This window comes from Phalacrocorax aristotelis, chromosome 1 (genome assembly GCF_949628215.1).
Source record: "Phalacrocorax aristotelis chromosome 1, bGulAri2.1, whole genome shotgun sequence".
Lineage (NCBI taxonomy): Eukaryota > Metazoa > Chordata > Aves > Suliformes > Phalacrocoracidae > Phalacrocorax > Phalacrocorax aristotelis.
The window spans coordinates 211,677,545-211,694,946 of NC_134276.1; the positions used below are offsets into that span (position 1 = coordinate 211,677,545).

The following is a 17,402-nucleotide window of genomic DNA, read 5'->3' on the forward strand; positions in this document are numbered from 1 at the left end:
TGTGTTAGAAACCTCTGAAAAAAGTGGGCCAGGAAGCTCTTGCTGCAGTGGTTTGTGCCACAGGGTGATGGACAGCAGTACCAGCACCAGACCAACACCGCCTGATGGATGAACTGTTGTGTCCTGCTCTGATATCTAAAAAGTCAGACCAGGATAAATCTTGTAACTGCTTTGCTTTTCTTTTTTTAATGGCTTTTTGATGACAATGTGGTTTGTTTTGGGGTTTTTTGGTTTTGTTTTTTGTTTGTTTGTTTGTTTTTTCAGAGAAGGAGCAGGATTCAGACTAGCTATTTTGAGAAACCCTTTGAAATCAAACTAAACTAGCCTTTAAGCAATTTCACTGTGCCAAAAGTTGTACTTTAAACCACTGGGTGTTTGCACATTGTATTTGTCTGAGGCACTTACATGCCTAAACTGATATTATTATTATTATCTCAAAACTTCATAGATTTTAACATGTTTATTGTCACGGCATTCAGATGTGGCAGAAAGGGCATTTCCACTTCCCAAAGGAGGCGCAGAGTCACGGAGGTTGTGCCTGGTCTGTCGCTGAACAGGAACAGGGCACTGCCCTGCAATTGCTCACGCTGTCAGGACTGCTGGCACGCTCCCCTGGACAGGTTCACCCTGAGCCAGCATCCTCCTGGCCCGTGCCTGGACACAGCTCAATGGATATCACCAATACAGATTTCTTTATTTAGTAATATAGATGTAGTAAAAAAGGTCACTCATATCCACCCCCCAGAGTAGGAATAAGATGTAGGAGCACACCCAGACAACTTTCCCAGCAGGGTCAGTGGGTTTGAAGGCTTATATGTCAAGACTAAGGCTCTCATGCCCCCAAGAACCCTCCTCTAAAGGCCCTTTCTGGTGTTTATTATCGAGGCCAATAAATATTTCAAACATACAGCTGATTACTAGTTATCTTACTCGTTACTGCAGTGCATCCTGGGGCATCCATCACTTTGAGCTCACTTCTTTGCATGTGAACAGGAGAGAGATGGGGAAGAGACCCCATGTGCCTTTCTTTGTGACCTGGAGGGGACCTGGGCACACTGGGGATTCCCAAATCACCACCCCACTTTGCCCCCACAGAGATACAGGCACACTGCACTCCTGCTGCAGAGGGGGAACATGAGTCACGGTCCACAAAGTTGAGGGAGGTGATGGAGCCAGCCCACTGTACCGCGTGCTTTGGCACATCATTCCTTCATCCCCATATTTACAATAACCCTTTCCACCTACTTGCAGCATAAAGAAATGGATATTAAAATTTGGGATACTGCTGTTCAGTTTTTATCCAGCCTGGGTTTAAACTGCTGTTTTATAGCTCTCCCTTCTCAAGTTTCAGTTGATGCCTCTTTTTGTTCCCCTCCATTGCTGGTATGATGCATTTGGCTGCATCCACATCTGAAATCCCAGCTTTATGTAAGTGGATTTTTAACTTTGGATGTCATACCTCTGCCCCTTTAGATTTCCACATATCTGCACTGTAAGGATAAATAAATCTATGCAATGATGTTGGCCACCACCAGTCACGCTGTTATACTGCATCACCAGGCAGCCTGGGTTATGTTCTGTATAGGTTTCTGCATAGATGTGCATGGGGTGGAGGGCTAAAGCCACTGCACAGATACTCTATGGCATGGGGCACCTAGGGAAACACCGGAGGGGATCAAGGTATACCTGAATATGTTTTTCAAAACAGTCAATATTTTGAAACCCAAAACCAAACCCATCCGCTTTTACTCATTCCCAGAGAGATCACAGTGCTCCTTGGTGGACAAGGCCAGAGGCCAGGTTCCAGTCCTTTCATTTTTTTTAACAACTTACTGCATGAAGAGTAGCATTGACTTGAGGAAAAAAAAAGCCAAACCCAATTAATCTTAATGAGAATTAATTAGGAAAGTATTCCCTTTCCATGGGCAGGGAAATTACAAGACAAAATGATCTGAGACCACAATGTAAATCAATGACAGAGTAAGTCAAGAGCTCAGGACTTTCAAACCTGCGTGCTCTAACCACAAGAACATCCTTGCGAGACTCTGGAGTGCAGCAGCCTCTGGTTCCCTCACATTGCTGGTAAACAGGTTAGAATATTTTTCCATAGATAAAGAGACCTGTCCCTTACCCACTCTGCACTGCTACATTTTTTAGCTTACAGAAGAACATTGCAATTCCTCTAACAGAACACACTCAGTCTTCCCAGCACATCAGAGACAGTCTAGTGAGCACCTACCACTGAGATACTGTGTCTGCTTCTACTTTTTGTACCATATGGCTCAGCTTCTGCTTTTCCCTCCTCCTCTTTTGAGCCATGAGCTGTCTTCTTTGCCACTGTCCCTGTGGTGGCAGCAGGAGCCCCTGCTCCGGGGTCTGCGCCAGCAGCTCACACAGCAGCATACTGAAATTTAGAGCCAGCCAATCCTTCCTGACTCATTAACAGCCGATAGGTATTTGCAGTGGTTCTTCACGATGTTAGAGGCACACCATTATGTCATTTGCCTTGCCAGAGGCTGCCACACAACAGGAAAAGCAACCAAGCAATAAAATATACCTGCTCTTGCCTCCCACCGGCATCCAAGGGGTTGTAACCTACAGACCAGCTTTAGGTGACCTAGAGCAGAATGTAAGTATCAAGTACAGTCCCTTCTGGGATGTCTCTGGCACACTATGCTGCTGCAGTTTTGGAGAGCAGTACATCTGCCTGTGCAATGAGAAAAACCCGTAGCAAAACACCTTGTGCAGGAGAAGACCTTGGGTGAAGATACGTGCAAGTGGAGTGGGTTGAGAGCAGATGTGTGGTCAGGAATGAAGCTCAGCCACAGGTGATAACCTATTAAATGCCTATCACCTGGTCACATTTAACAGCATACTCCAAGGAAAAGGAAATTCAGGCCAGAGAGCAGCATTGGAGCTTCAGCTAAATGCACAGACAGTGGCTACATCATGATTTTTTTTTTACATTTACTCCCCACTTAGTTTTTTCACCTGTGCTGTTGTGCAAACTGTTGCCTTTTTGCACTAAAATTTTGAACATACACAGCCATGAATGAAGTAGCACATTTCTTGAGTTAATTCAGCTCAGGTAGGGTCAGATTAAAAGTAGAGACTCTTCAAAAGCACCTCTCTCCAGCTTTGTGGGAAGAGCTGCAGGCAGCAGCCCTGGCTCCTCCTGCCTGCTTCTGCTTGCAGGCAGCATCCTCACTCCCACTCCATTATAAAGTAAATGCCCATACACAGCAGAGAAATTACCTCTCCCCAGAATGTTCCCATGTGCTGTTTTTAGGAGCTGCTGTGGCTCTCCTGAGAGTGGCCACATCTCAATAGTGAGGAAAGGGACTCAAACTACAACCATGTTAAGCTTCTGGGGGAAGAAAGTGCCAGATAAAATGCCTTTCCCCAGGAAATTTGCTTTTAAAAATATATTTCATCTTGTGTAAAGTATGACCCAATCTTCAATGACAGAAATCCAACTTATGTTTCCCTCACCACCCTTCAAACCAGGCAAGACAGCAACAATGTCAACAAGCCCTTTATACAGAAAATCCAGCCACAAAACCCTCTGAAAAGAGAAGATTTAAAAGCTACTGGCAGAGCGTTTCCAGCCCCAAGAGGCAAAATGTCAGAAACTCTCTGCAAAAGGTCCTGCCCGATCCTTACAGGGAAACAAGCATTAATTGATGGAAAAGACCCTGGGCTCCAGTGAGATAAATATTCCCACAGATAAGCCTGGTGAGCAAGGTGAGGAAAATTCCCTCTTTTCTGTTCAGTATCACTTAATTATGTTTACATATCTCCTGTCCAGTGGCAGTGGGTAATGTTTTGCAACAGGGTGACCACGAACTTTCAGGCTGAGTGTATTGTAGAAGCATAGCATCATTAAGTTTGGAAAAGACCTCTAAGATCATCAAGGCCCAACCATCAACCCAACACTACCATGTCTCCTAAACCATGCCCTGAAGTGCCACGTCTATGTGTTTTCTGAAGACCCCCAGGGATGATGATTCCACCACCTCTCTGGGCAGCCTGTTCCAATGCCTGACCACTCTCTCACTAAAGAAATTTTTCCTAATATCCAATCTAAAGCTCCCTGGATGCAGGTTGAGGCCATTTCCTCTCATCCTATCACTAGTGGTCTGGGAGAAGAGACCAACCCCCACCTCACTACAACCTCCTTTCAGGTAGTTGTAGAGAGCGATAAGGTCGCCCCTAGGCCTCCTCTTCTCCAGCTTAAACAACCCCAGTTCCCTCAACCTCTCCTCATTAGAATTTTTCTCCAGACCCTTCACCAGCTTCGTTGTCGTTCTCTGGACACACTCCAGCAACTCGATGTCCTTCTTGTACTGAAGGGCCCAAAACTGAAGATAGTATTTCAGGTGCGGCCTCACCAGTGCCGAGCACAGGGGCACAGTCACTGCCCTGCTCCTGCTGGCCACACTATTCCTGATACAAGCCCGGATGCTGTTGGCCTTCTTGGCCGCCTGGGCACGCTCCTGGCTCATGTTCAGCCAGCTGTCAACCAACACTCCCAAGTCCTTCTCCTCTGGGCAGCTCTCCAGCCACTCCTCCCCAAGCCTGTAATGTTGCCTGGGGTTGTTGTGACCCAGTGCAGGACCCAGCACTTGGCCTTGTCAAACCTCATACAATTGGCCTTGGCCCATTGATCCAGCCTGCCCAGATCCCTCTGCAGAGCCTTCCTGCCCTCACACAGATCAACACTCCTGCCCAACTTGGTGTCACCTGCAAACTTACTGAGGGTGCACTCAATCTCCTCGTCGAGATCATTGACAAAGATAGTAAGCAAAAGTGGCCCCAACACTGAGCCCTGGGGAATACCACCATGATGACAGGAGGCTTCACGATGATGGCAGGATGGATGCTTGGCTCTGCTTTCTCCTAAAGGAATAAACCCTTTTCTGGAGCTGTAAGAGACTCATGGCAGAGTTTTAATGGCAAAAAACCCTAAGGCAGAGATTAACAGTTTGAAGAATTTTATTTTTAACTGGCATTTAATGTTAAGAATGCCAACCCCAGTTGTTGGTAATGCTGCCTCTTTGTATGCTTAGATAGGTCTTAAAATCTCAGTTCTCTTTCAGTGGATTTCAAATTGTATTTCTGACTTCTTTTCCATTACAATTCATTGGGGGAGGGGTATCTTCTTTCCTCAGGGACATACAGACATATGAAGGCTCCACTATGTCTCACCTAAGGATGTCGCTGCTCCTTAGAGTATCATCAAAAAGGGTTAAAGAGTGAAGAAAATAGAATTACAGAGGGGGTCAATGCTGCTAACCAACAGAATAATCAGACAGAATAAACACCAAACTCCTCCAAACCATCTTTAGTCCTCTAGTACAGAAAGCCTTTTACAGCTAAGCCAGGATCACACAACCCTAAATGGGAATTTTGTCTTGGAGAAGAATGGAAAAGACGACATAAGTATTTGGGTCTCTGAACACACTTTCCCTCCAATTTAAGGGGAAAAATGGCCTTTACAGGCTCTGATACAACCATGTGGCATGAATCAGAATAAAATGAGCACATGTGCTATAAATGCATCAAAGAAAAGCTTCACCAGCAGCAATATTTTCTTTTTCTATAAAACGCTTAAAAAAGTAAAAGTTTGGCTAGAGCAGACCTAACCACTGTTTCAGAAAAAAGAAAAATCCAAACCCTCCAGATTTATTTTCCATTGAATAATTTTCCAGGGAGAATGTTTAAAGCAGAAAATTATGGCAAGATCTTCTGCAGTCCTATGAAAATAGTTTCTGTAAGAAGAGGTAACCACAGCACTATAAAAGCAAGCCAAAACAGGATTTCAAACAGCAACCTGTATTTCCATTAAAAATTCTAGGTTTTACACAACCCTTTTTAGAGTTTTGGCCCCCAGACCAGCCACAGAAAACGATATGAATCTCCCTGGCTTTAAAAATAAGCCCTATGTAGAGTCTTTGGGGCAAGTGTAAAGGAAGAGATCTTTTCTTCCAGCATAAATATGAGTGGGATGATAATGCTTCATCCATCACTTTGCTTACTGGGTTCTTCTTCTAGAAGTTGTACACAGAGTAGCTTGGTAATACAATAAAAATATAACTTCAAGTTAGGGCCACACTGACTCTGGAGTCGCATATAGACTCTTGAGCAGAGTAACCCACCTGACTATACTACCTAGAACAGAGGTCAGAGCTGAGATATGAGCATGCTTGGGAAATTGAGCCTATTTTTTGGCCACAAAATCATTAAATATCTTCTGGTATGCACTGACATGTAACAGTCATGAGCCTACTGCTGTCCCTTTTGCCACAGTCTGTACAACTTTCCTCCAGAAGAAAACTCAAGAGGGAAGAACAACTTTTAATAATGGTTTCACCATGTAAAAGAACGGACTTGTGAATGCCAATGTTAATTTTGCATCTTGCTTCAATGACGTGTTATTTCACTTCAAAGCTTTCCAGGTTGTTATGAAAGTCCTTTTCTGTTTAAATGAGTGTAACCATTTAATCAGAATGCCTCCACGTTGTGCCTGAGAGGGATCCTACCATATAATAATGAATTCTCATACTGTGGCATACACGGATTTAACATTTATTATCTGCCTTGCTGCAAAGCCCCTTCCTCCTGAAGAAAGCACCAGCTATTTAATTGATTTTAGTGCACCACAGCATAAATTACCAGGTACTGAAAGATGCAGAACTAAATGTAAAAGACTCATTCAGTGACTACATGAACGCCAAGTAACCAGCAATGAAGCTTCTGGGCAAGGCATGAAAGGAAGGAGATGGTTATCCAAAGCCAACAAAATGGAGAGAAAATTACTAGGGCTCTAAATAGCCACCTGCCTGCTGTTCAGAGAGAAAGACCTCACTCTTGCTCTCAGGGAAGCAGTGATATTATACAGGATTACTGGCAGATATATATTGCTGCCCTGTGAATTTCCTATACCAGACCAAGCTATACAACACAGGAACATTTGCTGCCGTGCCTAGCTGCACAGGAAGCCCTAACTGGGGAGTTAGCAAGGGAACTGCTGGTGGCCTGAAGGAAGGAACTCCAGTTGATGATGCCAAAACTTATTGTTGTAAAAAAACAATCAAGGCATATACTCTCACCATAAGGGTTTGGTACTGGCCATTGTTGGGGTCTGGACATTACATCAAAAAACCTCTCAGAAAATACTTGTTTCCTGTACTCACCAGTACAGGGAGATAATTATATGCTTGTCTGATTTATGAGCCCTTCAAATATTTCTGTAACTTTACAGAATAATATATTAGAACAAGCTATATTTGGAATTTTGCACCAAACTTCTTGTTTACCTTATTGGCAACAGCAGCTTTGCAACAATAGATATCTTAAGGAAAAAGTCCATTTTCATCTGAACTGCTCACATTTCTGTAAAAGCAAACATTTTAATGCCGTCTGTTCAATGAAAATGTGGAAATGTTTCTCTGTTGTCTTTTTATTCCAAAGGCTACAGGGGAAAAAAGTCACTCTCCATCAGATGTCACATAGCACTTTAAAAAAAACCAAACCCTCGGTGTTGCCTTGCTAATGAGTTCATAGTGGGACACTTCAGACTAAGCTAACAATAATGACTGCAAGCTTAGGAGCAAGGATGTTGACAATCATCTACACCAGTTGAAGGTGACTGCCTATAAGTGGTTTTGGAAACCATCATAAGAATGTCTTTTATAGTCCCCAAGATTAATAAGGTTCTCACCATTCCTGTGTTGCTGTAGGAAGGCTGGACTTATGCTCATGGACTCTAAAACGCCTGCTCCTAGCCACGGCTGAAGCCCTTACACATAAAACAGTACATGGAAGCCACAGGGCTGCTGTTCAGTGCTGTTCGCAGGACAAAATGCTGTATTTGGAGGGGACACAGGGAGTAGGAGCTACCAAAAGCCCCGCCATAGCCAGAAAGAAGCAGAAAACCTGAAGTAGTAAGAGCAACTAGGACCATCCAATGAGCACATAGGCCACTTTTGGGAATATAGACTCCACACGATTACAGGTATATAAAAGTCATCCTGGAGATCACTCTGTGGTATGTTAATCGGTTACCAACAAATCTGCCCATGATCTGATCTCTACTCTGACATTAATCCTTCCTAGACTACTTATAACCCGTCAGCCGCTGGGAAAGGGGAGATACTGCTTTGTATTGAACACTCACCAGCATAACACAACTGATGTAATAACCATTTTTCCCCAAAAGAAAAAGATGTGAAATTCATGCTGGATTAATAACTACTATCCAGTTCCCAGGGGCATGATGCCAGGGGTGAGTTTATTATGTGGTCAGCAGCTTGCAAAGCTCTAGTGGGAAAGTGCTGAAGTGCAGAAAGATTAACTCCTTTAGCTTTTTAACAGGCTGACCTGTGTTGTTCAGTCAATATGCCTTTGAAGATAAAGCATGATTTTTTCTAAGATATCTTTTTTTGAGCTATACTGATAGGCCATACTCTGACTGTGCTAAGCACTAGAAGTGGTCTGCAAACGAAACCTGTATTGCACATGCCCAAATAATAAGGACACTTTCAAAATCTAACATCCCAGTTCTGCAGCTTGGGCCCATGTCCACAATGTGTCCACATTGAAGGCTGCGATGGGCCCAGGATTCATTTTCTTGAGTGCTTCTCCCATGATCATGGTCTGATGCTCCCAGTTGTGTCACACATGCTCAATTCTGTCGCTGCTGTCCCACTTTGCTTTCCATGTTCACCAGCTGGATCCATCCCTGGAGAGCTGTGCCTTCTATAGCACCCTCCCCCAGTTCAATAGATCTTGTCCACAGAAGCAGCAAAAGACTTTTTTCAACAACAGGGTGTAGTTAGTGCCATCCACTGCAGAGTCATGAAGGCTGCTCTGTCTAAATCACTGATGTTTCACTCCACAAGCTGTGAGGAAATGAAGTCTTGCCTAACTAGAGCCCCATAGTCTCTGCTCAGCTGTGTCAAAGTCCAAGCGAAGCTCCCTTGGCACCTCGCAGGCTCTTTCCTGGCGCCCCCAGATGTGCATCAGCCTTCCCAGTGCTGTAGTTCTTAAGTAGAATTTGCTCCAAAAAAAACCCAAAATCAAGCAAACAATTTATCCAATAATGGATTAATATAAAATGCATGTGTATTTGCTTGACCAGGAATTGGGAACAGGTCTTTCCCTGGCACATCCGTTAAGTGTCCTAGCCAATACAGCCCATTAGATCCATCTGCCATGTACATCTACCACATATCTTATTCCTGTGCAGCACGAGGAGGTGCTGGAAGCACGGGATCCAAGGCTTTCGACATAGACCCAGTGTATTTTCAATGGGTGCCAGGCGCTACTTCAGGCTGGCCCTTTTAAGACACCTTATGTGAGCTAGGAGTGTTGGAAATAAAGAGCAGAGTCTATGGGTGTGCAGCTGATCTCCTATCCTGTATCATTAATCAAACTGAATCCCCTGGCCCAGGGTCATCAGCTCCAGTGTTCTTCATTACTGGTATTGTTTCTCCTGTTACCATTACTGTTTTTACTAATTATGATAATAAACACATGAACTGCAGAAAAAGGTGATGCTGAGGGGCTTCTCTCAGGTGCTTGGACATAAGTATTTTCTGCTGCTAGACAACCTAGCTTGCTTTTATCGTTCATACAAGTCCCATTGTGAATGCAGAGGTATTTCCTTCTGTCTTTTGCATAATGTGTTACAAGCACAAAAAAACCAAGTACAGGAATAAGTCTCATCGAAGTATGTGGTGTGGCAGATCTATGTTTTGCTTTAATTAGCATCCTGATGTGATAGCAGCTTGGCGTGCCTATCGCTGTTTTGTAACGCAGTGCGTCCTTGCTAGACTCCTTAAGGAACCTGGCAAACACGGCACTTCCCTCCATTGTCTGTTGTTTTTCTTGGAAGCTGAATATTTTCATTGAAATGTCACTTGCACACCCCGTCCATGCTCAGCTGCTCTCGGAGTGCGCTCAGGCATTGGGCTTTCAAAAAACAAAGGGAATTCGGCACTTCATCGTGGCTGAGCACTCCACTTATTTGCAAAGTATACAGGTGAAAGGCAAAATCTCAAGCAGCGTAGATGCAGTAGTAATAAAAAATTCTGCAGATTTTACCACAGGTAGGTACCTGCCTGTTTAAGCTGCCTCCCAAGCCATCACAAGGTTATAAGGTGATCGTGTGTGGTGGAGGAGAGCTGATAAACAGCAGGAACGGGACACTGGGACTCTGAGCCTGCAGACTTCTGGGCAGGGCTCTCCTTGGTGCGTGACTTCCACCTGGCAGGAAGGAGCTCCCGTCATCTTGGCTTTTCTGTGATGGAAATCATCTGAATAATTCAGCAGAGTTAAGATGCCAAGCTGGAAAAACCCCAAGGTCAGGGTTTTAGGCTGAGTTTGGGCTGTGGTTTTTTGCAAAGATCAGGAGAAGCATTTCATTTTGACTGATCTGGGCTGCTGACACTAAAAGCTTGTTCTGAGCAGAGTCATTAGAGCCTCAAAAGACCTCACGCAGGGGAAATACTCCAGTTTCCTTGGAGAACCAGAAACACCAGCTGACAGGATGCAGGTAAAGAAGCCTTCTTGCTAAGAGGATCAGACCGACTCTTTGGGAGCACAGCCCCCCAGCGAGGTGGAACACTATACCAGACTGGTGGTAGGGTTTTCACTTTCTTTAACTAGAGTTTGGTATTAATAAGAATTCCTCTGGATTCAGCACTATTCTTGACTGCGAAAAACAGTGCAGAGAAACACATAGGTGTTCAAGTTCGATCATTATTTACCTAGCCACATGCTTTCCAGGGCCTGCTCCTGTAACATACCCATTTGAACGGTTCTGTTACCTTCAGGAGGAATTACAGAAATAAGACTTCCAGCAAAGCAGGTTAAAATTGCAGCCTGGAAAACTTAGGTATTAGGAAAGTCTCTGTACCCATAAGGACGTTAAACAATGGTGTTGAATCCCTGGGGAGTGTGCGACTGGATGTTTTTAAGAACAGGTTAGAAAAACATCTGCTAAGGCTGATCGGCCAGCACAGGCAGTATATTCTGCCCTGGGACAGGCACGTGAATTCCATAAGTTTTGGAGGTGCTTTTTAGACCTGTTTTTAGCCTGGTTTCCAAAATGAAGTGAGGCAATGGCTCTCCACCCCAGTTTGCCAGCCCTTAGTAACTTCTAACCCAATGGGTGAATTTCAACTTTGACATAAGAGTAGGGGGAGCAAAAATGTTAAGTTGCTATGTGTTTTAAGCAAATACGGATGAATAAAGGAGAACAAGGAAATTAATATCTTCATTGATTTCATGTGGCCCCATATCCTTTAGGAGAGGCAACAGCCCCAGGTCCTGTGGAGCTGTGACTAGCACAGGGCGTACACAGATCTGCAGGAAACCAAACTTCACTGCTTCACGCTTCAACGCAGGCGAACAATACAGATGAAGTCTGAGTTGAGCTTAGGGAATCTGCTCCAACCTGCCCAGGCGGCACACTCAGAAACAGCATTTGCAAATGGGCCCGTAACACTCAGATGGAAGAGACGTGTTTATGTAAATCCATTTTACACATGATTTTCCAGCATGCAGAAAATGAATCATCAATACCCAAAGAAGCCAATTATGCCAATGAAATACTAGTATGTGACAATACTAACCCCAACAAGTTATCGGGATATCTCCCTACACTGACGAGGTGAAGGCAGGCAGCTTAGAAGGTACGGTAGGGTAATTCTTGCCAAGTAGCACCAACAGCAACAAAAATCCTGTAACTGCTCCCTAATAAAGTTTACTATCATACCAAGACACAGCTCAATAAAACTTTTCTTTCTGAAAGCACTTTATTTCCCCCTGTCTTCTACAATACCCTGCAGGGAAATCTAAACCAGCATCCAGAAGGAATTAAACTTTCAGCGTATTTTAGTGTTTGTCTTTGTTGCCTGTGTAGGTCTTAACGGTACTATAGGAAATCCAAGTTTGGAAAGGAGCAGGTGTTTTCTTGGTTTGAAAGCACATCATCGTAATGGAAATATGACAAAATCTCAATGCTCTACAGTATTTTTCTATAGTATCTGAAAAATTTTAGCAGAATCATCATAGGAGAGGCAGTGATTATCCTACATCTGTATTCTGCTTTGCAGCTGCACCGGTAACTCCACCACATACCAAAGCTGAGCAATACTGCCTGAAGCAAATGACAGCATGGAGTTGTCCGTAACCTTGCTAAACTTAGAGTCATTGGGTTGGAAAATCCTGTATTTTTGAAAAATAAATAAAGAAAACATGGCCCGGTTACTTCTAAGGAACAGGTTAACACTTTGAGACAGCACATGAAATTCTGAGCTGTCAAGTCTGGGGATCTCCAAGCTGGACATTAGCCTACCTTGCACTAAGAGGGTTGTGGCAGTTTGAACAATTTTATGATGCTTGTATACAATGTATGTAAAAACAAGGTGGTGAAACCAAAGCCAGAGATCAGAGCTCCCCATGAACATGCCAGGAAACACATAGGACAGATTAACCAACAGCTACATAAACCTGGAAGAGCTCCCAGAAGGATTGGAGGGAATAAATTCAGTGTCAAGTAACATGGACAGCCGCCTCTTCACATCTCTTCCTACCAGCTCCAGCACAGACATTGCCACCAGTGCTTGCCCATATCTTTGACAGAATAAACAAGGTGCAATATGGACTGCTAACAAGCATGGCTCTCAAGTAAAAGTAGATATACCAGAGGGCAAACATACACAGGGAGGCTTGGTCTACCTCCAGCAGCCTTCTCCCACAGAGGTGTTGTAAGACGCTCAGGGGCTGCGATATGGATTTCCCACACCACTGCAAGGAGTGCTTTAAAGGCTGGTAATGAAAATGGTGTCCATGCTTGGGAAACATTAGTTAGTGCCCACTTAGCAAGCAATGAGACAAGGAGAAGGGCATATGGATTTGAGATTTGTCACGCCCATGATACTGAGCTTTGAGTGGCCCTAATTTTACCACCCCTTTTTTTTCTAATTAAAATGCTTCTTCCTGAAAGCTGCTTGATTAGACCCCCTTCTGCTTCATATCAAAGTCCAGTTTTAAATGTAGGCAACTATTGTCCTGTTTAGAAGAAATACACAAAAATGAGAAGCTAAAAAACCCACAAGGTATCTAATAATAAATAGGGCAGAGATGTAAACAAACAGGTACCTCATGCTGTGCAATGCTTCACAGCTATTGTATCAACAAGTTGGTGTTACCGTGGAAACAAGAGATTATCCATGCATGCCTTCTCCCAGACAGAAACCAGGAAAGGGGGCATGCAGAATTGATTTTGAGTCTTTCGGAGTTGCCACCCAACTACTGCTGCCGATTGATCCCAATCCCAACTATTGATGAACATTCAGAGGCAGTACAGGGGTTGCACCATCCTTAATGCAACATCCACAGCAATGAGGGTGGGTACCCGGACATCTTGTCCTCTCCACCTTGGGACACAAACCTTTCCAAGAAAGTGCAGAAGAGTTATTCCCTGGAAATACCCCGTGCAGAGCAAAGAACACCACGGCCTTGTTTGATTCACAGAAGCAAGGAGGGCCAACAGCAACAGCTTGGCACAACATCAAATGACTTTAATAAAATTAAGCTTAAGCTAACATGTTGTACCCCATAGCTGAGGCAGATTAAGAGCACACACACACGAGGTTTGTCACACGGGCTCTCTGTGTGAGTGGGAATTTGTTACAGTGCTGTCCCTTGATTGCATTCATGTGCCCATATTCAGATGAAATGACAATGCGGTTTTTGAGGATTTTCCCTGATTTTTCTTAATAGGAATGATAAAAAGCATTGATCCTACTTGCTGGCAGATAAAGTTCAATGCATGTGTATGCAAGATGTCTTGGTCTACCTCGTAACACAAGCTGCAGCTATCTGTTGGGGCTGGAGAGTGCTCAGAGCTGCCACCCGAATGCTGTGGACAGGTTCCTGGCTCCTGACTTCAGCTGGGCATCTCACCCCGGTGAGCATCAGTGAAGCTGTGTCTGTCTGGAACAGCTAAATAAATACTTGGCCCTTGGAAAATTAGTTGACTGGGTTTACCAATACAGCTATAACAGAAAGGATAATTTCCTAGTAAGTGTTGAATTATGAGCAAGCAGAAATTTATACTAAAATATATTCAGTGTCACCTATGATTACCGATCTACATTTCAGACAACCCAATGGTCTGGACGCAAGAAATTTAGAAAAGTGAGGGTTGCACAACATTAAACAAGCTAATAATAAGTAGGAGTAATATTGATTTATTTTTTCTAAAAAGATTAAACAAAAATAAGGATTTATGAATCAACTGGTCACAGAACTGGTACTTCCCACAATCCAGCTGGTTTGTTGGAATTTGTATGACACCGATGTTCCTGTGCAAGTCCTTTTGCAGGACTCTGGGCTGAAATGCACAGCTACAAAGACAGATTAAAAAAGTACAGGGCACTAGTATTCCCATACTGCCAGCAGAACAGCTTCTTCCCATCGGGTATTTAACCCCAGAGCTGCCTCTATCAGATGCTCCAGGCTTCCCTATGGCACATCTGGCTCCTCACAGCTGTTCTTTATTAGTTTGCCCTGTCTGTTCTGCTCTTGTGACCTCATTAAAAAAAAAAACAAAGACATACTATAAAAAGAGAGAGACTAGAGATGGTAAGAAAACACTTTTAACTTCAAACCATGTTTCGTAATTTATTTCAGAAAGGGGGGTGGGGGAGGAAGCAGTATGAGCATCACTTCCCTCCTCCCTACCAGGTGGGTGTGATGGGAGAAGCAGGTGGGTGTGATGGGAGGACCAGGTCAGCCACAGAATATTGTGCACCTGATGGGATCCTGATCTTCTCAGGCTCAGAGAGAGAAAATGGGAAAGAAAAGGGGCTCTGGTGAGATGTGTCAAGAAGAGCTAATACTGCTGCTGAGACAAGGGTGATGCTTTCTTGCAAATCCAGCACCCATGCACTGGTGTCTCGGGTCACCTCTCACTCAGTACAGACCAGGTCTCTGTTCAGTCACAGAGAACTAAACTGTGGCAACTCCATACATAAGGAGCCAGTTCTGATCCCCTTAACATCTCCTCTTTGCTCTGGTTTAATTTGGGCAAGACTATTCACAAAACACCTGAGTTCCCAATTTCACAACAGCCCAGCCCATCACGCCTGGAAATGCATTTTAACCACCTGGTGAGAATTTTGCAGACTGCAGCACACAAGACAAATACCTCTCATGTATCCCATCTTTTGGGTTAAAAAACAAAACCAGAACAAGAAAAGTTGGCAATTTTGACACAAAAACATCATTAGGTCCAGTACTTACAATTGCATGACCAGATATAAATGGTTCGGACTCTCATAGATGTCTTCCAAGGCGACTATATTTTCATGCTTGATCCTGAAAAACCGTAAGATAAGATTAAATACTGACTCTTATTTTTTACATGGCTGCAAAACATACAGCTTGTTTTAGTTAGATGCTACTTGTCAGTGCTTTATTCAACATCATAAGATACAATCTTGACAAAAATAAACAGTCAGGAGTGCTTCGCAGCCCAGAATACTGTTATTACTTGAAATTCCTCCAATCCTCTCTGAAGCCAAAATATTTAAGGCTTAAGTGTCTGGGGCATTAGATGTTTACAGTTCCTGTGTCAGATCCATGAAGATTGTTGGGTGGAGGTTGAAGTCTTAGGACAGCAGCAAAGCAGGGCGCAGGGGGGTGATGGAGGCAGGGAGAAGGCAGGGATTTGCCCCCGCGCAGAAGCTGGCATAGGTAGGCAGCAGCCATATGACAGACCCAAGCTCTGTCCCACCAAATTTGCCCTGCTCCAATGTCATATCTGCCCTGGATGCCCAAATTTCCCTGCAGCATTATTAAACACCACATGGTTTGTGTGCAACAGCTCCAAGTATCTTCATGGATTTTCTACACCCTCACCGTTCCCACCGATCATTCCCACTAAGCTTCTTGTCAAAATGCTAGCTTTAAAGAGAAAAATCATCTCTACAAGCATGCATCTAATTAACTACTCTGCCTCTCTGGGTTTGCTCCTTAAATGCTTACAAATAATTTCCAAAGGATACATTTAACTGGTGCAAACCCTGAAGAGACTACCAGTGCAACTCCAGGGGCAGAATATTAATTATACCAATTGCAGACGGTTGTTTTAAGAACAAGAGAAAGCTGGGAATTGCTAAGCAGAGACCACTTAATAAACAACGGATGGATGCGTTCAGAAGGAGAGTGAGTGCATTGTCAGCAAATGCAAAACTCTCTTCATGTTTCAAGGTTCAAGTAGCTTAATTAAGATCTTTAATCCTATGTCAGAACCTCATCCTCAATGGTCCCAAGTGCCCTAACGTCTGCGTGAAGGTGCTAAGAGCAGAAAGTCCCCTGCACTCCGGCAGGATCTTTCCCCTAAGAACACAGACTAATCCAATTTCCTCTGAATTCACTGGTAAGATTATGACTGACCTGAATTTACGCCCATAATCAGTCATCAAAATCTGCATTCTTATAAAGACCTTCACAGACAGGAAATTTAACATCAACAATAGCTGAACTCAAATATAATGCACTACAGGATGTCAGAGCAACAAATACACGAGTAGGGTCCTCACTCTACATAAATATCTGGAAAATCCCATGATATTTTAGCAAAATTTCCAGGTAGACTGCATCACAAATTAAGTTCTTAATACTGACAACAGGAAGCCAATACATCACCCACTTGGCTTTATGCAGCACAGTTTGGAAACCTTTATTTTGCTGTGCAGGTCTAGTGCCTGGTTCCTTAAGGGTTACGGTTGGGGCAAGGGCAGTTTCGCTTGTTGATACACTAGGATCCCAAATGACATTTCAAGCAAATAGTCACTTTTACTGGAAATCATTATACGTATTTATCCATTTTCCTCTATGCACATGCACATTCATATGATCATTTCTGTACCTCATACCATCACAATCAAGAAGGTATTTTTAATACAAATCATCTACTGTAACATTATCTGTTTAAAGCCTCCAATTTAGTCTGCTGTAAGCTTTTTACCATGTACTTATTAATGTTTTGCATTTCTATTTTTGAGAACCTCAGAGGTTCTTCAAACCAACCTAACCCCCCTCAGGCAGCTGCCAGCAACACCTAACTGTCACACACAGGGCTAACAGGTGGGTTACCCACAAAGATGAATAGCCGGGGAGGCAAGAAATAAAGATGAGAAAAGAGCTCATCAGACATGCAACACTGCATGCTGAGGGATGCCGCAAGACCCTCTCCCCTTTCTGATTTGCAAACCAAATGGGTAATGTGTCACTCCGCTCTCTGAAGGCCAATAAACTTGCTCAGTTCTAAAGTGAAGGGGGGAGAAAGGGTTTATCCTACCACTGCAGCGTCCTCCGTGTTG

The 17,402-nt window shown here is 43.7% G+C and overlaps 1 protein-coding gene across 3 annotated transcripts in view; it reads right to left on the reverse strand.

Annotated features, from left to right (window-relative positions):
• Positions 1 to 17,402, reverse strand: part of CAMK1D (calcium/calmodulin dependent protein kinase ID) — a 232,079-nt gene that overhangs the window by 77,585 nt on the left and 137,092 nt on the right. For all 3 annotated transcript variants that reach the window (XM_075081580.1, XM_075081579.1, XM_075081578.1), the window contains exon 3: positions 15,319 to 15,393. In XM_075081580.1, the coding sequence (XP_074937681.1) occupies positions 15,319 to 15,393 (75 nt within the window). The remainder of the gene's footprint in view (positions 1 to 15,318; positions 15,394 to 17,402) is intronic.